Source organism: Rhinolophus ferrumequinum, chromosome 6 (assembly GCF_004115265.2).
Source record: "Rhinolophus ferrumequinum isolate MPI-CBG mRhiFer1 chromosome 6, mRhiFer1_v1.p, whole genome shotgun sequence".
In the NCBI taxonomy this organism is placed as follows: Eukaryota; Metazoa; Chordata; class Mammalia; order Chiroptera; family Rhinolophidae; genus Rhinolophus; species Rhinolophus ferrumequinum.
This window is the reverse complement of record NC_046289.1, coordinates 72175607-72200148: the sequence shown is the minus strand read 5'-3', so window position 1 is coordinate 72200148 and position 24542 is coordinate 72175607. Positions and strand designations below refer to the sequence as shown.

Genomic DNA, 24542 nt, shown 5'->3' with positions numbered 1-24542 from the left:
TTTAAGAAAAAAATTATCCAAATTCATTAGATATCTTAAATTCTGCTGTTAATTACATTTCTTTCATCAATTTTTGTAAAGAATCAACCAGGACTACTTTATGAAATGGTCAGAACAACTGAGTTCCAAGAGAAATGAGGATTCATTCTCTCACCTGTTTGATCGGCCGTGGAAAACTAGGCATTTTACATAAATTGAAAGCTTCGAGATTTGTTGGATTTTGTTTCCCTTATAAAAAAGCTGAGTGTGTGCGTATTTTTTCCTCTTCCTATATTCAGTTGTGTTGAGAGCCCTTTGGATGATTTTCCTGCATTATTAATGATTAAGTTACATGATTGTACTCTGTGTACTTTCCAAAAACTTATTACTGTATATTTTGAAGTTTTGTATATGTTGATACCTTTTTTGAAAATTTTTGACTTGACCAAGATTTCAAATATCAAAAAATACTAAAAGGGACTTTTTGATTAGTTTCAGTGGTGTTTTTGTAGACAGGTGTTTAGGGGGAAAAATTATATCTGTATCCAGAACACATAAGCATTAAATATAGGGAAGTGCCTATTACTAATTTGGGGAGGTTATCAAGGTAGCAGTAATATTACAGACACAAAGTTAATGTTTATTGAAGAATTGGAGTGTATGTAGCAAAAATTTGGGGAGGAGAGAAAGTTAGTGTTGATACAATGTCACAGGAGTCACATAGCACAGTGGTTCTCAAACTCTTTGATATCATTACTCCTTTACATTCTTAAATTATTCAGGACCCCAAAGAGCCTTTCTTTGCATAAGTTATATCAAGTATGTAGAGAATATCTGGCCTCATACATACATGAAGCTGGAAAGGGGGATGTTTTAATAACTTTTTCAGATAATTATGGGTATTCCTTGTGGATATACAAAGTATAGTTTGTATATTGAATTTTAGTATAGTATAGATATACTAAAACTCAAGAAGTGATAGTCTCTTAAAAGTTAGTTGTAATGTGGATCTGAAACCACAGCAGTGAATTTTTCATACTGAAGTTATTGGTCTATGTTGCACCTTGGATTCTTTGTAACATCATGCAATGCTTTGGAAAATACTGGTTCTCTCAAGTTGTACAGATTATCTAAATGTTACACATTTCATTATACAGTATGGGATAATCACGCATATTAATATCACCACTGATCTTATCAGAAAAGCCTTTAAGTAGGGAAGCTGTCAGGTTCACAGTGGGTACGAGTTTTTCAAATTTTAAATTTTTTTCATTTTTCTTGAAGTTACAGGCTTCATTCATTTTCGAGAAAATGTATGCCATATATCCAAGTCTAAGTCGTTAGTTCAGCTTATTACTCAAATAATTGTACAAGAGCTTTTGCGTGAGACAGCCATCATACTTCAGTGTGCACACAAAAGTGTTTTGTGTGTACTTCCCAAATCTTCTCACAGGATATTAAAAAGACATCCAAGGGTAGAAATTTCCTAATACTAATCATTTTTACTGTATCAAGGGCATTCTTTAGTGAAATGCTTTTTCTTTTCACGAACGTGGTAGTGAAGAGTTAGTTTGTGCTACCGACTTCATGCTAAGGCACTAGCAATTTTAACTACCTTTACTTTTGTATCATAAGTGAGAATTAATGATAAACTTTACCAACCTGAAGGAAAACATTTTCTCACTAGAAAGCAATGGGTGAATGCAGACAGTTTCTATGTAGTAACTAACTTCTTTGGGTTATATGTTTTGCTGTGGTAGAGAACTTCAACAGAACCCTCAACTGCTATCATACTTGGATTCTTATTGGCAACCAGAACACTTAAAGTGTGGAAGAGGATTGTAGGTGTTTTTCTTGACTACAGTGGAAGTCAGAGATTTGACCTTATAGCCTACAATTACCAGTCCTTTGGTCGTATAGAGCAGTTCAAAAGTAGTTAATGGTTGAAGAATTCACACTTATTCCAATTTCAAAACTTGCTACAAAGCTGTAGTAATCAAAACAACATGGCACAAGTGTAAGAATAGATATGTAGGTCAATTGAAAATAATTGAGAATCCAGAAATAAACCTTCACGTTTACATCATTTGATTTTTGACAGTGGTGCTAAGACAATTCAGTGAGTAAAGAATAGTCTTCAACACACTGTGCTGGAACAACTGTTATATCCATGTGCAACAGAATGGAGTTAGGCCCCTTCCATACACCACACACAAAATTAACTCAAAATGAATCAGATCTAATATAAGAGCTAAAGCTATAAAACTGTTGTAGAAGAACGTTCAGGTCAATATTGATGGCCTTGGGTTAGGTAAAGCCATCTTAGATCTGATATCAAAAGCACGAAATAGTTTGGACTTCCTCAAAATTAAAAACTTGTCTGCTTTAAAGGACAACATCATTATGAAAGTGAAAAGACAACCCACCAAATGGGAGACAAAATTGCAAATCATATCTGATAAAAGATGTATCTAGAATACAAAAAGAACTCTTACAACTTAAACATAAAGCAATAACCCAGTTACAGAATGAGCCAAGGATCTGCATGGGTACCTCTCCAAAAAAGGTCTGCAAATGGTCAGTAATCTCCTAAGAAGGTGCCCAACATCGTTCGCCACCCGGAAACTGCAAACCAGAACTACAATGAGACACTACTTCATAAAAAGGGCAAGTGTTGGTCATCATGTGGAGAAATTGGAACCCTCATATATCGCTGTATGAAGATAGAGAATGTAAAATGATACAATCACTTTGGAAAATAGTGTGATTCCTGAAAAAATTAAGCGTACCGTTAAAAATTAAAATATTCCTGTAAAAAGTCTGGTGATTCCTGAAAAAATTAAACATACCATTACCGTAAGACCCAGCAATTCTTCACCTAGGTATATATTCAAGAAATATCGCCACACAGAAACTTAACTGAATGGTCATAGCAGCATTATTCATAATTGCCCTAAACTGGAAATAACCCAAATGTCCAGCGATTGATGAATGAATACAATGTGATGCATACATACAATGGAATATTACTCAGTAAAAAGGATATAGTGCTGATGTGTATTGTAACATGGGTGAACCTCGAGAACATGTTAAATAAAAGAAGCTAGATACAAAGGCCATGTGCTGTATTCCATTTATATGAAATGTCCAGAATAGACAAATTCATAGAGACAAATTAGTTGTGTAGGGCTGGGGGAAGATAGGTAATGATTACTAATGGGTTTCTTTTTGGGGAGATGAAAATGTTCTGGATTGTGACAGTTGTATAACTCTGAAAACACTAAAAACCCTTGAATCACACATTTTAAATGAATGAAATGTATGAAATCTGTCTCAGTAAAGCTGTTTTAAAATCGAGTAACTGGCTGTGAGGTTGCCAAGCAAACATGCACCTTAAACTTGGAATTTCTTTTAGGAAACAATCATATATATTCTGAGTAAATACTGCAGTCTGTATTCTTATTAATACTTTGCTTGTGTTAAAAGAAAATGACCAAATTACCTTACTCTTTACTTTCCAGAAAGGAGAAGATGAATATGCCAATGTTGATGCCATTGTTGTATCAGTGGGTGTTGATGAAGAAATTGTTTATGCCAAATCGACTGCCTTACAGGTGAGGAGTGGACAGCAGTTCTGAGCCCTCAGAATCATTGAATCATTTATTGCACTGTTCAATATAGCTCTAGCCAAATTAAAAATTTAATTCCTCAGTCCAAAGTACTCTGTACTTCCCACCGTGTTTTTTTGTTGTTTTTAAGAAGGGCACAGCTCACATTGGCCCATGTGGGGATTGAACCAGCAACTTCGGTGTTAAGAGCACCGTACCCTAACCAACTGAGCTAACCAGCCACCCCCACTGCCTACCATGTTAGAGCAGATACAGAATATTTTCATCTTCACAAAAAGTTCAGTAGACAACACTGATTTAGAACCTTTTTTTAATCTGTAAATACTGTTGTCACCTTTGTCTTTTCCCATAGACATGGCTCTTTGGTTATGAACTAACTGATACTATCATGGTCTTCTGTGATGACAAAATCATTTTTATGGCCAGCAAGAAAAAAGTGGAGTTCTTGAAACAGATTGCCAATACTAAGGGCAATGAGAATGCTAATGGAGCCCCTGCCATCACACTGCTGATACGAGAAAAGGTCAGAACTAGCAAAGAATGTGTCATAAATGTAAAAAGTGTCTAAAAGTGATAAACAGAAATGCCTTCTAGGAATTTAAAAGAATGCAAGGGAAGATTTTAGCTGACTGTGGTTATAACAGTTTTATCTCATCTTCATTGTTAGGAAGAAGAGAGTTTGATAAACCTTAGAAGTTCTGGGATGAAAAAAAATGGGCTGTGAAATTCTGGCAAACAATAACTATCTGTCCATTCTCAAGGACACTGTCAACTTGTTTGTTTTCATCTGAGTATCTTGATTGGAACAAATAACCTTAAATATCCTTAAGGGAAACTCAGATAAACCTCATTTCCAGTTTTTACCAAATGTGATCTTTTTTTGTTGTACTGCCCACCTGACAAAGATTTTTTTCTCAGAATATTGTTCACCTATGTGTTTTGAGTTTCTCAGCTGTTCTAGCTGTTCCTAGAGAAAAAGAATAAATAACCTTGTTGACTTTTATAGCACTTCATTCACTTAAGCATGTCTAAAAAAATTTTGTGTTCACTTTTAGTGTGTTACAGTCTGCCCTAAAGAAGTAGGTAGGTCATGGGGTAGGAATTTATTCTTTCCAGGGTTTAGAATATTTGTCTACCTGTTTGTTACTAGTAGAACATAGATGTCTAATTCCAAAACTAATTGACAAATCCCTTTTCTTCCCTGTGGCACTGATAGAATGAAAGTAATAAGAGCAGCTTTGACAAAATGATTGAAGCCATTAAAGAAAGCAAGAATGGCAAGAAGATTGGCGTGTTCAGCAAAGACAAGTTCCCGGGAGAGTTCATGAAGAGCTGGAATGACTGCCTCAACAAAGAGGGCTTTGACAAAGTAAGAGAACTCCCAAGAACAAGCAGATTCAGAGTTGAGAAGGCAAAAGTGTGACAGACTTCCATAACTGATAGTTCAGAGAATATGTTTTGGGAAAACTAGACTTTCGTTCATATTTCCATTTTTCATTTCCCTTTGGCTGAGCAGAAGCCAGTTTTACTTTTCAGTCAGGAATGAGGCATTCAGGAGATAGTTCAGCTACCTCACAAGGAAACTGAGAAAAGTCTCTTGCACAGAAAAATTGTTTTGCTCCTTTTCCCCTCATCTCCCGCCTTTTCTTCATCCTTTACAAAAACCTCTAGAGAGGGGCATTTACCTTTACATTTTAAATGGTACATTAGTTTAATGACTATTAGAATGCACACAGTGATCTGGTAAAGCTGTTTCAAACATTTATTCAATCCAAGAAAAGAATTTTTTTCCCTGTTTTGTTTTGTTTTATTTTGTTTTCTAGATTCCACATATAAGTGAGATCATATAGTATTTGTCTTTCTCAGTCTGACTTCACTTAGCATAATAACCTCTAGGTCCATCTATATTGTCACAGATGGTAAGGTTTCATTCTTTTTTATGGCTGAGTAATATTCCATTGTGTATATATGTACCACCTCTTTATCCATTCATCTACTGATGGGCACTTGGGTTGCTTCCATTTCTTGGCTGTTGTAAATAGTGCTGCAGTGAACATAGGGGTGCATATATCTTTTCAAATTAGTGTTTCGGACAAAAAAAGAATATTTCGAAGAATGTACTGGTGAATAGTTTGCTAAATAGCATAATATCGCTGATAATATTTACGTAGAGGTGCCTTTCTTTAGCAGTTCTATATTTGCATGTTAGAGAAACTCTTACACTTTGACTGCAGGTAGATATCAGTGCCGTTGTGGCCTATACCATTGCCGTAAAGGAGGACGGGGAGCTCAACCTAATGAAGAAAGCAGCCAGTATCACTTCTGAGGTCTTCAACAAATTCTTCAAGGAAAGAGTCATGGAAATAGTTGATGCAGATGAGGTAAATGGAGAGGAAAGAGTCTTTTTACTGTTTTGATGAAGCAGAAATAAATCCCTACCATGCAGTGTTTTGGTATGTGTTCAGCTTCCTTTGAAATTAAGCCTTTGGTACTTAAGTTGGTGGTGCGTGATTATGCCAGCTGTCTTTCAAAATAGCTGTTAACCTGTACTAGTTTCTTGAGGTTACCAGTACTTGAGAATTCTTTGAATAGTTGTGAATTCCATATTCTGTTCTGTAAATTTGCTTATATACCAGTGTATTATCTGGCACATAAACCATATCATAAGCCTATATAGCATCCTAAATAATATCAGGATATATGTTGTCTTCCAATGATAATATCCAAAAATGCAGTACCCTTCTTTGCCACCTTCTAGTAAGTGTTTCATTTCTGGGTACACTTACAGAAAGTTCGACACAGCAAACTGGCCGAGTCTGTGGAAAAGGCCATTGAAGAGAAAAAATACCTAGCTGGGGCAGACCCCTCTACTGTGGAAATGTGTTATCCTCCTATCATTCAGAGTGGTGGCAACTATAATCTCAAGTTCAGTGTGGTGAGGTAAGTACAAGAACTTCAAAATAAACCAACAGCCAGAGCATTTCAACCTTTAACCTATTTTTTCTTTGACTCATTTCAGAATTCAGAAAAATAGGAAGAGATAGAATAACATACTCTGCCTTCTACATTGTCTTCTTGTCATGCATATTTCTATTTTATTTCATACAGTTACTCATTTCTTAATTGGGCATTTGATTGTAAGCATTTTTCCAGATGATTAAAAATGCTGGCAGAACCATGCCCCTCATCAAAATATTAAAATCTTATTAGGTATACCATAATGTACTGTAGTTTGCCATGTATAATGTGCACCAATGTTTCTGGCCCAAACTTTCAGGGAAAATATCTTTCGTTTTAATTTTTTAATTCAAATTTTTATTTGTTTACATTAAGGTACTTGTTTTTTGTATTATAAAGGAAATTCAGCATTTATTTTTTAGCATATGATGGCACAAGAAATTTAATGTAACAATTACAAAACACAAGAACAGATACAAGGTACAAGAAACTTTATGTCCAGTAACAAATTTATGATTTTTACGCATCGTAGAATGCCAAGAACTCTTAATAATAAGTCCAGCAAAACCGATTACCGTATTCAAGGGTATTTTGCAGGTGGATATTGCTATTGATTTTTAGAGTTACACTTTTAACTCAAGCATAAGTAAAAGAATTAAGAACATTTATGTAGATACGAACTAGTACTACCCATGTATAATGCTCATCCTTATTTTTCCCCTCACAAATTTGGGCAAATGCACATTATATACGGCAAAATATAGTATATCCTTTGCATAATTAGGATACAACAACTAAACTTTTCACTGAATTTTTACCCTAAAAGTTTTGGTCATTAATTTTACTCCAGAGTCTTTATAAATTGCTTTGCATAAAAAAAAAATGTTTAGGTCCTTATTCTATTTCAGCGTTGGGATATCACAGGGAAAGGCAGTGATGGCAAATGTTATGTGCCAGTGATACTAAGGACTTTCCTAGTTTGAGTAATGAATGAAATGTTTTCTTCCTTTGTTCTCTAGTGACAAGAATCACATGCATTTTGGGGCCATCACTTGTGCCATGGGTATTCGCTTCAAATCTTATTGCTCCAACCTTGTTCGCACTTTGATGGTTGACCCCTCTCAGGAAGTTCAAGAAAATTACAACTTTTTACTACAGCTTCAAGAGGAGCTGCTAAAAGAATTAAGACATGGTGAGGTGACTTAGAAAAGGTTTGGAAATGATGTAACAAATATGTTACTAGCATTTATGTGAGTATGTCCCTGAGGATCTCATATTAAAAATAGAATCACGTTACTAATCTCCAATCATCCTTGCATTTAGTTCTTGAATCTACTTTTCTTTTTGGACATGAGTGGTGATTGTGGTTTTACACTGATGTTTACAAAAACCCCTCTGACTGGTTACACCCCTGTGTCCAGATCTTCATAAACTACCGTGGCCTTACTACTCTTCTTTAGAACTTTAGAACGTTGTTTTTTGTTATTGTTGTTGTTTTGAGGTATAAGTGACATACAGAATTATATATTAGTTTTGGGTGTACAACATAATAACTCAGTATTTGTATATATTGCAAAATGATCACCACAGCTATTCTAGTTAACATTTGTTGCGTACATAATAACAGATTTTTCTTGTGATAAGAACTTTTGAGATTTACTCTCCCAGCAACTTTCAAATATTCAGTACAATATTATTAACTATAGTTGCCATACTGCACGTTACATACCCAGAACTTATAACTGCAAGTTTGTACCTTTTGACTTCCTTTACCATTTCACCCACCCCCCACTCCCTGCCTCTGTCAACCAACAATCTGTTTTCTCTATGAGCTTTCTCGCTTGGTTGGTTGGTTGGTTGGTTGGTTAGAGTCCACATATAAGTGAGGTCATACAGTATTTGTATCTGTCTAACTTATTTCACTTAGTTTAATGCCCTAAGGTCTGTCCATGTTGTTGCAGATGGCAAAATTTCATTCTTTTTTTATGGCTGAATGATACGCCATTGTGTGTTCTGTGTGTACAGTTACTCCTTGAAGAACACAGGGTTTAGGGGCACTGACTCCCCACAAAGTTGAAAATCTGCATATAACTTTTGACTCCCCAAAAACTTTACGAATAGCCTATTGTTTGACAGAAGTCTTACTGATAAAAAACAAACAAAAAAAAGGTCGATTAACACATATTTTGTATATGTATTATGTACTGTGTTCTTAAAGTAAAGCTAGAGAAAAGAAAAGGAAAATCATAAGGAAGAGAAATTATATTTGTAGTATTTATTTTAAAACATCCACATATAAGAGGACCCATGCAGTTCGAACTGGTGTTCTGGAGTCAGCTGTACCACATTTTCTTTCTTTATCCATTTCATCTGTTGGTGGACCTTTGTTGGTGTTTTCCTGAAAATAAGACCTAGCCGGACAATCAGCTCTAATGTGTCTTTGGAGCAAAAATTAATATAAGCAAAAATTGAAATCAGGAGCGGTCTTATAGTAAAATGAGACTGGGTCTTATATTAATTTTTGCTCCAAAAGATGCATTAGAGCTGATTGTCCGTCTAGGTCTTATTTTCGGGGAAGCATGGTAGGTTGTTTCCGTATCTTGGCTATTGTAAATAATGCTGCAATGAACTTGAGGGTGCATATACCTTTTCTAGTTAGTGTTTTTATTTTCTTCAGATAAATACCCAGGGTCATAAGGTAGTTTCAAGTTTTAATTTTTTGAGGAATCTCCATACTGTTTTCCATAGTGGCTGCACCAGTGTACATTCCCACGAACAGTGCACAAGGGTTCCCTTTTCCCACATCCTTGCCAACACTTGTTATTTCTTGTCTTTTTGATAGTAGCCATTTTAACATACGGGGTGATATCTCATTGTGGGGTTTTTTGCATTTCCCTGATAATTAGTGATACTGAATGTTTTCATGTACCTGTTGGCCATCTGTATGTTTTCTTTGAGGAAATACCTATTCAGATTTTCTGCCCGTTTTTTTAAATTGGATTGATTGGTTGGTTTTTGCTTTTGAGTTGTATGGATTCTTTGTATATTTTGGATATTAACCCTTATCAGATATGTGATTTGCAAAAATTTATCCCATTCAGTTGGTTGCTTTTTCATTTTGTTGATGGTTTCCTTTGCTGTGCAGAAGCTTTTTAGTTTGATATAATCCCACTTCTTGATTTTTGCTTTTGTTGCTTTTGCTTTTGATGTCAGATCCAAAAAACCATCGTTGAAACTGATGCCTATATTTTCTTCTAGGAGTTTTGTGGTTTTTCAGGTCTTAACATTCAACTCTGTAATCTGTTTTGAGTGAATTTTTGTATATGGTGTAATACAGTGGTCCAGTGTCATTTTTTTGCCCATGGCTGTTCAGTTTTCCCAACATCATTTATTGAAGAGACTGTCCTTTCCCCATTGTATATTTTTGGTTTCTTTGTCGTAAATTAATTGATCATATATATGTGTGGGTTTATTTCTGGACTCTCTGTTCTCTTCCATTGATCTTTGTGTCTGTTTGTATGACAATACCATGCTGTTTTTTTAATTACTGTAACTTTGTAACATAGTTTGAAATCAGGAGCGTGATTCCTCCAGCTTTGTTCATTTTTTTCAGGATTGCTTTGGCTGTTCAGGGTCTTTTGTGATTCCATACAAATTTTAGAATTGTTCTATTTGTTTGTAAAATGCCATTGGAATCTTGATAGGGATTGCATTGAATTTGTAGATTCTTTGGGTAGTATAGACATTTTTTCCAGTCCCTGAGCGTGGAATATCTTTCCATTTATTTGTGTCTTCTTCAGTTTCTTCATTCAGTGTCTTACAGTTTTCAGTGTACAGGTTTTTCACATCCTTGGTTAAATTTACTCCTGGGTATTTGATTCTTTTAATGCAATTGTAAATAGGATTGTTTTCTTAATTATGATAGTTCATTGCTAAAGTATAGAAACTCCACAGATTTCTGTATATTTATTTTGTATCCTGAAACTTTACTGAATTTATTAATTCTAACATTTTTTGGATTTTTTATATATGGTATGTCATCTATAAATAGTGACAGTTTTATGTCTTCCTTTCCAGTTTGGATGCCTTTTATTTCTCTTCCTTGCTTAATTGCTTTGGCTAGGACTTCTAACACCATGTTGAATAAAAATAGGGAGAGAGGGTATCCTTGTCTTGTTCCTGATCTTAGAGGAAAAGGTTTCAGCTTTTCACCGTTAAGTATGTTAGGTGTGGGCTTCTCATATATGGCCTTTATTATGTTAAGGTACATTCCCTCTTTTTATACCCACTTTCTTGAGAGGTTTTTATAAGTGGATGTTGCATTTTGTCAAATGCTTTTTCTGCATCTATTGAGATGATTATATGGTTTTTATCCTTCATTCTGTTAATATCACATTGATCAAATTGTGGGTGTTGAATCATCCTTGCATCCCTGGACTAAATCCCACTTAATTATGACATATGATCCTTTTAAATTTGGAAGAACTGTCGAGAAGTTTTGAGAACTAGTATCTCTAACAACAGAATGTATAATGTTAATTCAGCATTGAATGGAGAGGAATAATTTTAGTGTAAGAGCAGAACTAATAGCAAACCTGCTAAGCAAGCGACCACCTCTTTTGCCTTGAGACTGTACACTCCCAAATGGCTGCATTTGACTTTATATTTACTATAGTTAGACAACTTTGTAAGCCCACCCATGTTACCTAAAGCTTCCAGAAACCTTTCTTAATGACATTTCAAGTTGATTTTGAGAAATCCTATTGGAAATCTTGGTCATAAGTAATTTAAAGAGGATAAATAGCCCTGTGAGGCTACCATATCTGGACTACTCTGACTTGAAATACCTATTTATATCCTAGATCCTAAAAAATTAAGGCCAGAGTCCTTCTAACAGTAATTCACCCCCTCAGTGGTCCTGTTTTCCAAAATGTGTAATAACTTTAATGTGTTGCCATTTATCAACACTTAAAAAGTTATTTCACTGAAACCAACTGGTGTGCACAGTCTCTTAGGTCGGTGATTCTCAAATAGTGTAATTATGATGAGGTGGATTATTTTAAAAAATACAAATGTCTAAGCCCTACCACTCCTGCAAGGAACTGTATTTTTTTAGTTCACACTTTGAGAAACCCTGCTTTAGGAGACTTCTTTAAATGGAAAAAATGTTGGTTAAAAAATGTGATTTTGTTACATATTTTCTGAAAGATACTTAATGTTCCCTTTCTGTCTTGTCATTAGGTGTGAAGATATGTGATGTGTATAATGCCATCATGGACGTGGTTAAAAAACAAAAGCCAGAACTACTGAACAAAATTACCAAAAACCTAGGGTAAGATGCTATGGATGTACATTGTCACTCATGAGTGAATTTTCATGACTGGCCTTGGTCTGGCAAAATATTTTTAGGTTAATTCAACCAACCTTTATGGACTTGTAAACTTAACTGTGTGCCAAACACATAATGTTATCAGACAATATGAGAAAGATTTAAGTTCTGCCTCTAGGAATGGGGTGGAGATTTTTCTAGACCAATATAGTAAATGCCAATAGGTATTCCAGGCTTAAATTACAAATGTTAGGAAACGTTACATGCCATATTTCCTCTCTTAGAGCACTTCAGCTCACATTTAAAAATTAAGTACTCTGGTATGTTCTATTGTTTAAAAGAAATTTCGTTTGAATTTTTATTTAATCCAGTGTCTCTCGAATGTGTTTGAAATTGAACACCTGGAAAATACCTAATAACACTTTACAGAATCAAAGACATTTTGGGAAACAAGCTCTAGGGAGTCTCCTTAGACAGAAACTAGTCTGGAGGATGTAGGTACTGGACTGCTGTGATGGATGAGGGGAAATATATTGACCTGATACCAAGTTTTGGCCCAGATGACTTAATGAATCTAGTTATCAATATTCCATCAAAAACTGTCTCAATTATTACTTAGTCTCTGCTAAGCTTATAGGAAAACTCCTAACTGATTTCATGGTAGAAGATTAAATTTTAAATGTGGGTGAATAAGCTAAAATAAAGAATGGCTGATACAATAAATGTTACAGGAGCTACTTATCTAGGATATTATTTTTATATTAAGAGCACAAAGACTGTCCTCTAATCCTCTTCCTTAACTGACTTGTGAGCAGTAGCAAATCACTCAAAATGTTTGTCTGCCTTATCTTGAAAAGTTGAAATAGAATATATTGTACTTAACCTATGTATAAGATCTTTAGCCGGTTGCTGAAGTTTCTCTTCATTTCTTTCTAGGTTTGGAATGGGAATTGAATTCCGTGAAGGCTCTTTAGTAATTAATAGTAAAAATCAGTACAAACTGAAGAAAGGTGAGTTTTACATGCATGCAGTAGGAAAATATTGTTTTGAATAATTTCCTTTAGCTTTATCTCCCTCTTCTGTGTAAAATATGTATTTCTCCATCCTTTCAGTCATTGACCAGTTCCTGTTTTGCTATTTTAGGGATGGTCTTCAGCATCAATTTGGGATTCTCAGACCTGACTAACAAGGAAGGGAAGAAACCAGAAGAGAAAACCTATGCCCTATTCATTGGTGACACAGTGCTTGTAGATGAGGTGTGTATTGATTCTTAAACTTTTGAGAGCTGATGAACTGACTTTTGAGGCTCATTTTGTACCCTATGGTTTTTTCTTAAAAGTCTTTGTTAAATGCTAGCCAATGGGAGAAATCCATGTGAGAGCGAGATCTAATACAGCTAGGAATAGAGAGTGTAGTCCAAGTGCGGGGAATGTTTTAAACCAAATTGTTTATCACATTGTCGCTTGAATATTGATAATAATACCAGGAACTGATTCTAATGATGGAGCTGATTTTTTTTTCTTAAGTTATTTTTTATTTGTTTATTTTCTTAACAGGACTTTATTGGGGAACAGTGTGTACTTCTAGGCCTTTTTTCCAAGTCAAGTAGTTGTCCTTTTTCAATCTTAGTTGTGGAGGGTGCCGTTCAGCTTCGAGTTGTTGTCCTTTCAGTCTTAGTTGTGGAGGGCGCAACACAACTCCAGGTCCAGTTGCTGTTGCTAGTTGCAGGGGGCACAGCCCACCATCCCTTGCGGGAGTCGAGGAATCGAACTGGCAACCTTGTGGTTGAGAGCCCACTGGCCCATGTGAGAATCGAACCGGCAGCCTTCGGAGTTAGGAGCATGGAGCTCTAACCACCTGAGCCACCGGGCCAGCCTCAGAGGAATTGATTGATGATGATGATGATGATGATGATGATGATGATAAATATTCAGTATTCTTATTATAAGCCAAGCACATTTTACGCATTAATTCATTGAATCCTTACCTATAGCCCTATTAAATAGATACTTTTATCCTCCTATACAGAAAAAGAAACTGAGGTACAGCGAAGTTTAAGTAACTTGCCGAGTGTTACATAGCTAGACAGTGATTGAGGCAGGTTTCAAATCAAGCCCGTATTCTTAATCATTATTCCAATGTTGCTTCCCACATTACAATTCCTACTGAGGGGCTGGAACCTAAGAACTGTATTTATTTATTGTCAAGATTATACTGTGTTTTTTACTGAAAATAAGACCTAGTGGGACAATCAGCTCTAATGCGTCATTTGGAGCATTAGAGCAATATTATTAATAAGACCCGGTATTTATGTCACATCACATCACACCCGGTCTTATAGTAAAATAAGACCAGGTCTTATATTAATTTTTTCCTCCAAAAGATGCATTAGAGCTGATTGTCTGGCTAGGTCTTATTTTCGGGCAAACACGGTAGTATCCAGAGGTTCAAAACATTACCCAGCTAGGGGCCGCCCGCCCGGTGGCTCAGGCGGTTAGAGCTCCGTGCTCCTAACTCCAAAGGCTGCCGGTTCGATTCCCACATGGGCCAGTGGGCTCTCAACCACAAGGTTGTCAGTTCAATTCCTCGAGTCCCCCAAGGGATGGTGGGCTCTGCCCCCTGCAACTAAGATTGAACATGGCACCTTGAGCTGAGCTGCCGCTGAATTCCTAGATGGCTCAGTTGGTTGGAGCGCGTCCTCTCAACCACAAGGTTGCCGGTTTGACTCCCACAAGGGATGGTGGGCTGCGCCCCCTGCAACTATCAACGGCAACTGGACCTGGAGCTGAGCTGCGCCCTCCACAACTAAGACTGAAAGGACAACAACTTGAAGCTGAATGGCACCCTCCACAACTAAGATTGAAAGAACAACTTGACTTGGAAAAAAGTCCTGGAAGTACACACTGTTCCCCAATAAAGTCCTGTTCCCCTTCCCCAATAAAATCTTAAAAAAAAAAAAAAAAATTACCCAGCTACATACATACTAGATTAGAAAGTAAAACTGTTCGACTTAATGTTCTTATAGATGTCTCACTTCTCCCTTTTTTCTAGGATGGCCCAGCCACTGTTCTCACTTCTGTGAAGAAGAAAGTAAAGAACGTGGGGATCTTTCTAAAGGTAGGAAGAGGATAAATTTGTGGTATAGGAAGTTTGTGTATAGTGAAGAAGGTAAACAAGATTGGCTAAAAAATTAAAACCTGAATTTCTGATGAAGACTTTTTCCCCATAGAATGAAGATGAAGAAGAAGAAGAGGAGGAGAAGGACGAGGCCGAGGACCTGTTGGGAAGAGGATCTCGGGCAGCCTTACTTACGGAAAGAACACGAGTGAGGACTGTTGTATACTACATTGATCTCGGGTCTGGCATGTGGTTCACATGTTGTGATAGCTTGGGATTTTTCTTCTCCAGAATGAGATGACTGCAGAAGAAAAGCGAAGAGCACATCAAAAAGAACTGGCAGCTCAACTCAATGAGGAAGCCAAGAGGCGGCTGACTGAACAAAAAGGAGAACAGCAGATTCAGAAGTAAGAGTTTGCATTGAACAGTGAGATTGTCTTGGGATTATGTGTGATTTGCAGAAATTTCTTAAAAAAACTTTTCTCCCCACTCCAGAGCACGCAAATCTAATGTGTCCTATAAAAACCCATCTTTGATGCCTAAGGAACCACATATTCGGGAAATGAAGATCTATATTGATAAGAAATATGAGACTGTAATAATGCCTGTGTTTGGCATAGCGACACCTTTTCACATTGCCACGATAAAGGTACTGACATTGAATCAGGTTCTCTGCACATTGTTTCTTAAAATAGTAGTTGTGCTTGCGTCATCTCGACCACTTTTTTTCGGACTCTACCCTTCTCACTTTACAGTCTTCCTCCTGCTATCATTTTCCTTCCTTTCCAGTGTTCACTTTGTAGAAAGTTAAATGATCCAGTCTAGAACCATAGTTTGCCTCTCTTTTCTTGAACGTTTTTAAGCATTTTAAGCATAACTTGTAGTTATACACGTAGTATAAGGTACGTGGATAATTCAGTATTCTTTTGGAAACACATTCGGTCATATGAAAAGATAAACTAAATATGTAGTTTATTAGATTTAGATTAAGGTTTACAGGCTAGGTTTAGCAGTCAGGTTGGAACTCCTAATTTAATTTTGGCATATCTGTAACTCCTGATCTTTGTCAAAGAAATAATCCCGTGTGTTTGTCTATTTTTTTTTTAATGCTTTCCCTTTCTTTGAACAGAATATAAGTATGTCAGTGGAAGGAGATTATACTTACTTGCGAATCAACTTCTATTGCCCAGGCAGTGCTCTGGGCAGGAATGAGGGCAACATCTTTCCTAACCCAGAAGCCACTTTTGTCAAGGAAATGTGAGTCCGCAGGAAAACAACCACCCCCAGATCCCTGCTGGCTAGTGGCGCTCTCAGAAACATTTCATTCTCTGTGCTGTGTCCTCCCCATCTAGTGAATGGCAGAGCCTCCGTCAGGCACTTACGTAGGATCACCTTGTAAACTTTGTACTGTGTCGAGGATGGAACATAATTTAAAATGCTCATGGAAATATTTTATGCTTACTAGATACATTTTACAGTAGAGTCTCAAGGAAATGTGTACCACATTGGAGTCTGTTCCTTCATGTGTGGAATGGGATAATTTGGGAGGTTATGCCAGATTTGAAAAATAAGTATGATTGCCCCATCCAATGAATTAGTCATTCTTCTTCTTTTTTTTTTTTTTTTAAGATTTTATTGGGGAAGGGGAGCAGGACTTTATTGGGGAACAGTGTGTTTTTCCCAGGACCAATCAGCTCCAAGTCAAGTTGTTGTCCTTTTCAATCTTAGTTGTAGAGGGTGCAGCTCAGCTCCAAGTCCACTTGCTGTTGTTCATCTGAGTTGCAGGGGGCGCAGCCCACCATCCCTTGCGGGGAGTCAAACCGGCAGCCTTGTGGTTGAGAGCATGCGCTCCAACCAACTGAGCCATCCGGCCACCTGGGAGCTCAGTAGCAGCTGGTTGGCTTCATTCTAGTTGTGGAGGGCACAGTCCGCTGACCCAATTTGGGAATCGAACTGGCAGCAACCCTGTTCCCCAGAGCTCACGCTCTAACCAACTGAGCCACCCGTCCACCACTGGATGGCCATTCTTAACATCCTCTGTTTAAGAGAGAAGAAAGGGAGAGATTTTTTTTTTTTTAGCTTTCCAGGCATTGTTTCAGCATTTAGTGGAACTGTTTTCTTTTAAAAGCTAGTAAAGAAAGCCAGTTGTAAAATACAGTGATGAGTGTAGGTTACCTGACCTGTTGGAAAAAAACTTAAAACAAATGCTTTCTCCTTTCTATAGTACATACCGAGCTTCAAATATGAAGGCACCTGGAGAACAGACAGTACCAGCCTTGAACCTTCAGAATGCTTTCAGAATTATAAAAGAAGTACAGAAGCGTTATAAGACTCGGGAAGCAGAAGAGAAAGAGAAGGAGGTGAGGCTGAACACAAAGCACCTTTATGCAAAAGGACACGCGTGGGGTTTGGGGTCATTAAAAGATACATGAGGATTCACATTAATTTTCATTCTGCTTAGGGCATTGTGAAACAAGACTCCCTGGTGATCAATCTAAACCGGAGTAACCCCAAACTGAAAGATCTGTACATTCGTCCAAACATTGCCCAAAAGAGGATGCAAGGGTCACTGGAGGCCCATGTCAATGGTATGGATACCTCTCTCTCCCGCTCGCTCTCTCTCTGTCTCTCTTGTGTGTGATTGCATGAGTACTACAAGTGACTGCATGTGTTTTCTGTTGTGTTTCATAAAGTCATCATATCTTAGACTCAAAGGGAATCTTGGCTTCTGACTGCTAGATGCCACATGCTGCTTTGTCCGCATGAGGAGACATGGAGTGGGGAACGGCTTTGTCTTCAGGGGCACATTTGTAGGAATGACAGATGAGTTAATACAGTATGACAAGGAAATACTGAGAGGAATCTACTTACATTGCTGTGTGGCCAGAAGGAAAGGAAAACTCTGTACAATTTTTGTCACTTCCTCTGATCCTGTGCAGATCAGCCAGGAAAAATGCAGTGCTTTTAGACCTAACTTAATGATGCTGCTTGGTAATTAGCTGCTCCCTTCACCACCACCCCCTACCCTCAGGTTTCCGCTTCACATCTGTTCGAGGAGACAAAGTGGATATTCTGTACAATAACATCAAGCATGCACTGTTTCAGCCCTGTGATGGAGAAATGATTATTGTCTTGCACTTTCACCTCAAGGTATACCTTTCTACTTATTGGCTATGAGATCTTATCATCCGCTTTCCTTTAAAATAAGGTATGTCAGTGCCTGACATCTAGAAGATGCTAAGCATGTTTGTTCCTTTGGTGTGATGTACAGTGACCACCAAAACGTTTAAGGTCTCGGATTCCTGTTTCTGAAATAGAAAGTTTTTGCTATAGGCACAATTTATTACCAACATAATTTTCAAAGTCCATTCTGGTAAATGGAAGTACTTTTTAAAGCTTATTACACTCTTTCACTTTCCAAATGTCATTTATGATGAGTCCTGGAATGGTTTAACTATTTTTACATAAATGCTGTCATTTCCAGCATGGATGTTTTTATATTTTCACATTTTATTTGTTGTTATTTTGCCTCTTTGTTGTGTATCCTAAGTCTTCTGACTTCTTTTGTGTTCTTTCTGCTTTCTGCCCTCAGAATGCCATCATGTTTGGGAAGAAGCGGCACACAGATGTGCAGTTCTACACAGAAGTGGGAGAGATCACCACAGACTTGGGGAAACATCAGCATATGCATGACCGAGATGACCTCTACGCTGAGCAGGTCTGTGAAGTTTATTTTCATATTTTATTTGCAGGGTAATGAGGTAGGATGTGATTCAGATCTGAGCTCAGTAATTGTTATATTTTGTAAATAACCCCTCAGTCTATCTGCAGAATAACTGAAGCATCTGCTGAGCTGGTGTAGTGCAGTGGCATTTGAATGGATTAGACTTAGGTTGCAAACTCAGCTCTGCAGTTAATTGTATGGTGCAGTTAGGTGTATGCATTAGTATCATGGTCGTGACTACAAAAGACTTTTCAAAGGGATATACTGTTAATAAGTGATAGCTATAGTTAACTAGTATTTTTTTCTTCAACAGATGGAACGAGAAATGAGGCACAAACTGAAAACAGCCTTTAAAAACTTCATTGAGAAAGTAGAGGCTCTAACTAAGGAGGAACTGGAATTTGAAGTGCCTTTTAGGGACTTGGGGTAACACATCCATCTTTTTTTCACCTGAAGTTTCACTGGTCTACCTTTTAGAAAAATTGGCCGTTCTTTAATAATAATTTAACATATCATGTCCTTTTTCATCACTAATAACCTTCGAGACATCCATTGCCCCTTGAAACTTTTTGAAGGCCTAGGTGAGTGGCTAAGTCTAAAAGACTTCCTCTGGAAATGAGTGTCTCCTGAGTACGTTGGAGATGTTGGGAGTAGGAAAAGTTTGTTGTGGCAGCAGCAGTTTCTCTTGCAATTAGTTCAGTCTTATGTGAGTTTCTTTTTTTATTCTCTTTCAGATTTAATGGAGCTCCCTACAGGAGTACCTGCCTCCTTCAGCCCACTAGTAGTGCGCTGGTAAATGCTACAGAATGGGTGAGTGTTTATCTCCTTTTAATAAGAAAATTGTTAGAGAAAAAGCAGGAGGGTAGGTGTTTTGAAAACTAGATCCTTATTAATGATTTTCAGTTTAGATACTTAGTTATCTCAGAGATAAAATTTATTGAACAAATGTTTCTTTAAAAGCCACTTTAGTTTTTTCATAGTTTCTTCACCTAGTTTCCTTAAATTTATTCTTAAAGGAATATTTTGATCTTGAAGATCCTTTTACTGGGGCTCCTTAATATGTTGTACCCCTATTAGTCTTTCAAAAAACCCCAAAAATAGTTCAGTTATCCTTTGTGTAGTGATTTGGATTCTGAAAGTACTTGAAAATGCTAGTGCTTGGGGGAAATATTTATATAATGATCCAGTTCCTTCCTGACAGCCACCTTTTGTGGTGACATTGGATGAAGTGGAGCTGATTCACTTTGAGCGGGTCCAGTTTCACCTGAAGAACTTTGACATGGTCATTGTCTACAAGGATTACAGCAAGAAAGTGACGATGATCAACGCCATTCCTGTCGCCTCTCTCGACCCCATCAAGGAATGGTTGAAGTAAGTAAATCTGCCAGCAATCTCCATTTACCCCAGGAACCTTACATTACAGAATATAAGGATGGGGTGTTGTACATAAAAATCCAAGATAAGACTGCCTTTGGGTTGCGTTATAGACCAGAACTTGAAATTTTGTGATCTGTTAGAGCTATTCACTTTTTTTGAATGTCCAACAGTAGTTTATGGATACTTACACAAGGAAAAATCACTTTATTTTTTTTTTGACTCTATATGATATATGCATGAAAAAATCTATACACATGTATGATAATATTTAGAAAAAGTGGAACATATTTCTTAACTTGTTCTCTCTTTTTACTGAAAGATGAGAAAGATAAATAATTTTTTTCTTATTTTTGCTTTTGACATCCATATACTCACACTTCAGCTAAAAGTATTTCTCATGGAAGTACAAGAACCCAGGAGCATAGTTTGCTTTGCCTCTCCCCACTCCCTTGCCACTGCTGCTGCCCCCCATTATCTGGGAAGGAGAGGTGCTATAAATGTAACCTCTTAAGAAATGTGTTGAGAGTTTAGTAATAAACTGAGAAAAATACAGATTTGTGGTTTCCATGAGGATCTTCCTAAGAAATGTGTTGCAGGTAGATGATACAGGATCACAAATATTACGTATAAATGAATATGACTTTTTCAAATAAGCTTTATTGAGGTACAATTTCCAGATAACATAAATTCACAAATTTACGTATATGATTTGATGAGTTCTAACAAATGTATACAATCTCATATGTACCATCTACCATCTCTTACCTAACATTTCCTTCACTCCTAAAAGTTCTATACACCTTTATATATAATAGTCCCCTCAACCCCCTCCCTGCTTTCCGTCACTATGCATTTTGCTTCTTCTAGAATTCTACATACATGGAATCATATAGGATGTAATCTTTTATCTTGCATCCTTCACTTACCATAATGCTTTTGAAATTTATCCAAGTTGTTGTGCATCATTACTACATTGCTTTTTATTACTGAGGAGTATTCCACTGTCTGGATATTCCATACTTTACCCATTGACCAGTTAATACATGTTTGGATTGTTTCCATTTGGAGGCTATAATGAATAGCTCCTATAAATATTATGTGTAGGTCTTTGTATGGACCTGTTTTCATTTCTCTTGGGTACATGACCTAAGAGTGGGATTGCTGGGTCAAGTTTATTTAAGTTTATGGGTTAAGTTTATGTTTAACTTTATAAGAAACTATGAGATCATTTTCTAAAGTGGCTGTAAGACCTGCAACGTGTGAGAGTTGTAGTGGCTCCATATCTCACCGGCACTCTATTTTGTCAGTCTTTTTGGTATTAGCCATTATCATGGCTGTGTGATGCACTCTCATTGTGGTTTCAGTTTGCATTTCCATGATGACTAACGATGTTGTGCACCTTTTCATTTGCTTACGTGTCTTGCTTATACCTTTACGGATAGCTTCATATTTTTAAAGATCAGAAGTGTAAAATTTTCTTGAAATCTGTTTAGTCAACTTTTTCTTTTATAATTTGTGCTCTTATGTCTTGTCTAATAAATTTTGCTTAACCCAAAGCCATAAAAATTTTCTCTTGTTTTCTAGAGTTTTATAGATTTAGGTCATAAAGTATTTAGGTCTGTGATCCATTTCAAGTTAATTTTTACTGTGGTATAAGGGTCAAGGTTCATACGTTGCATGTGCACACACACACAAACACACAACCAATTATTCTAGCATCAATTGTTGAAAAGCTGATCCCTTACTTATTGAATTACCTTTGCATCTTTGTCAAAAAATGTTTTTAAATCAATTGTGTGGGAGAGGGTTTGTTTCTGGACTGTGTTCTGTTCCACTGGTATGTGCATCCTGACTGATACTATATACTGTCTTGTTTATTGTAGCTTTATAGTAAGTCTTAAAATCAGGTAGCATTGTTCCCCAACTTTGTTCCTTTTTCAAAACTGGCTATTACTATTTTGGCGATTCTATATAGATTTTAGAATCAACTTCCGTCTCAACAAACTGTTCTGTTTTATCTAAGTTAATCAACTTTAGTATCTGTATAATCTATAATGTCCCGTTTCATTTCTAATATTGTTAATTTGTTTTTTCTTTAGTCATTCTGCTAGACGTTTATCAATTTTACTGCCGTTTTTTTTTCATCATTATGAAATGGCCTTCTCATTCCCAGTAATATTCCTTGGTTTGAAATCTGCTTGGTGTAATATTACTGTATTATTTCTAGCTTTGGCCTATTTTTATTCTGTCTTTTTTACTTTTAACTTACATTAGTTTATATTTGGGTCTCACTTTTTTAATCCACTCAAAGAATGTCTACCTTTTAATTGGATTGCTGAAAACAAACTGTTTACATTTAGTGTAAGTATCAATATGGTTAGGTTTAACTCTATCTTGCTGTGTGTTTTCCTGTCCTATGTTGCTTTTCTCTTTTTATGATTTCTTTTTAATTAATTTGAAGATTCTCTGTTATCTTCATAGTTGGTTGATTAGCTACATCTCTTTGTTTTGGTTTTATAATGATTGCTATCAAGTTTGCATATACTTCTTATCATAAGCTGCATTCAGATAGTATACCACGACTGCTGGAAGGTTCTTAGGCTTCCATTTCCCTTCTTCTATCCTTTCTGCTGTTGTCAGACATTTTACTTGTCATATGCTATGAATTCCACAATTTATTTTAGCTTTGAAACAGTTACTTTTTCATTCACAAAATGAGAGGGAGAGTCTTTTGTATTTACTCACATGTTTACCATTCCTGGTGCTCTACATTCCACTGTGTAGTTCCAACCTTCCATCTGCTGTAATTTTCCTTTGCCTCATAAACCTTCAGCATTTGAGGTGCAGGTTTTCTGGTGACACATTCCTTGAAAAGGGTTTTTGCTGGCTATAGAATTCTAAGTTGAGGGGCGACCAGATGGCTCAGTTAGTTAGAGCACAAGCTCTGAACAACAGGGTTGCCGGTTTGGTTCCCACATGGGCCAGTGAGCTGCGCCCTCCACAACTAGATTGACAGACAACGAGCTGCTGCTGATCTGCCGGAGGGGCGGCCAGATGCCTCAGCTGGTTAGAGCGCGAGCTCTCAACAAGGTTGTGGGTTCAATTCCCCCATGGGATGGTGGGCTGAACACCCTGCAACTGAAGATTCAAAACGGCAACTGGACTTGAAGCTGATGGGCCATGGAGAAACACATTGTTCCCCAATATTCCCCAATAAAAAATAAAAATTACTTTAAAAAAAATTCTAAGTTGACAGTCATTTCTTTGACTGTTTAAGATGTTGCTCAATTTCCTTCCAGCTTTTCCTGAGAGGGATTATAGAAATTTTGTTTTTTTATCTCTTCCATCAGCTTCAAGTTTCCCTCTTTTTTCTTGAACATATGGAGCATATTTATAATGGCCTTTTGTTTTTGTTTTTGTTTTTAATTTTATTGGGGAGTATTGGGTAACTGTGTTTCTCCAGGGCCCATCAGCTCCAAGTCATTGTCCTTCAATCTAGTTGTGGAGGGCGCAGCTCAGCTCCAAGTCCAGTTGCTATTTTCAATCTTTAGTTGCAGGGAGCGCAGCCCACCATCCCATGGGGGAATTGAACCCGCAACCTTATTGTTGAGAGCTCACGTTCTAACCCACTGAGCCATCCGGCCACCCCTCCGGCATATCAGCAGCAGCTTGTTGTCTTCAATCAAGTTGTGGAGGGCGCAGCTCACTGGCCCATGTGGGAATCGAACCGGCAACCCTGTTATTCAGAGCTCGTGCTCTAACCAACTGAGCCACCCAGCTGCCCCTATAATAACTTGTTAAACATTATTTGCTACTTCATCCCTCATCTTTATATTTTCTGGATCTGTTCTGTTGGTTGATTTTTCTCTTGCTTCTTTACATGCCTAGTAATATGTGATTGGTTGCCAAACATTGTGACTCCACATTTTTTAGTGCTAAGTTTTGTTTTTCAACTTTTTAGATTCTATTCTAAGGTACAATTAAGTTACTTGGATTCCATTTGATCTTTCAAGACTTGTTCTCAAGTGTCGTGGGTGCTGGTTCAGAACAGTCTTTAATCTAGGGCTCATTGGCCCCACTGCTGAGCAGTACTCTTCTGAGGACTCTGCCTGATGCCCTCTGTTATGAGGCCTTGCACTGAAGCTGGCAGGAACAGGAATTATTTCTGGCTCTGAGATCTGGGAATTGTGTGGCCTATGACTTTCCAATGCTTCTTTGCCCAGTTCTAGTTCGTTTCCTGTCATGCGTGTGCAGATCAGTCCTCATCCAAAGAATTGAGGGAATCCCTCTGCAAATCTCCAGAACTTTCTCTATCACTTTATCCTGCAGTACTCTGCCCCACAAATTCTAGCCGTCTCACTCTCAGCCTCCCCAAATCCTACTCTCTTCTCTCTCAACTCCAACAGACTACCGTTTCTGGTTGCGTTCT

General features: G+C 37.2%; 1 protein-coding gene across 1 annotated transcript in view; it reads left to right on the top strand.

The window, feature by feature from the left end:
* SUPT16H (SPT16 homolog, facilitates chromatin remodeling subunit) overlaps positions 1-24542 on the top strand; it is a 36117-nt gene that overhangs the window by 8199 nt on the left and 3376 nt on the right. Inside the window, exons 2-22 of the mRNA XM_033108922.1 lie at positions 3501-3593; positions 3961-4131; positions 4825-4977; positions 5843-5989; positions 6397-6548; positions 7586-7758; positions 11808-11898; positions 12832-12905; positions 13039-13151; positions 14947-15012; positions 15125-15220; positions 15304-15419; positions 15508-15661; positions 16142-16269; positions 17237-17372; positions 17474-17600; positions 18044-18162; positions 18605-18730; positions 19050-19162; positions 19471-19546; positions 19938-20107. Coding sequence (XP_032964813.1) covers positions 3501-3593; positions 3961-4131; positions 4825-4977; positions 5843-5989; positions 6397-6548; positions 7586-7758; positions 11808-11898; positions 12832-12905; positions 13039-13151; positions 14947-15012; positions 15125-15220; positions 15304-15419; positions 15508-15661; positions 16142-16269; positions 17237-17372; positions 17474-17600; positions 18044-18162; positions 18605-18730; positions 19050-19162; positions 19471-19546; positions 19938-20107 — 2594 coding nt within the window. The remainder of the gene's footprint in view (positions 1-3500; positions 3594-3960; positions 4132-4824; positions 4978-5842; positions 5990-6396; positions 6549-7585; positions 7759-11807; positions 11899-12831; positions 12906-13038; positions 13152-14946; positions 15013-15124; positions 15221-15303; positions 15420-15507; positions 15662-16141; positions 16270-17236; positions 17373-17473; positions 17601-18043; positions 18163-18604; positions 18731-19049; positions 19163-19470; positions 19547-19937; positions 20108-24542) is intronic.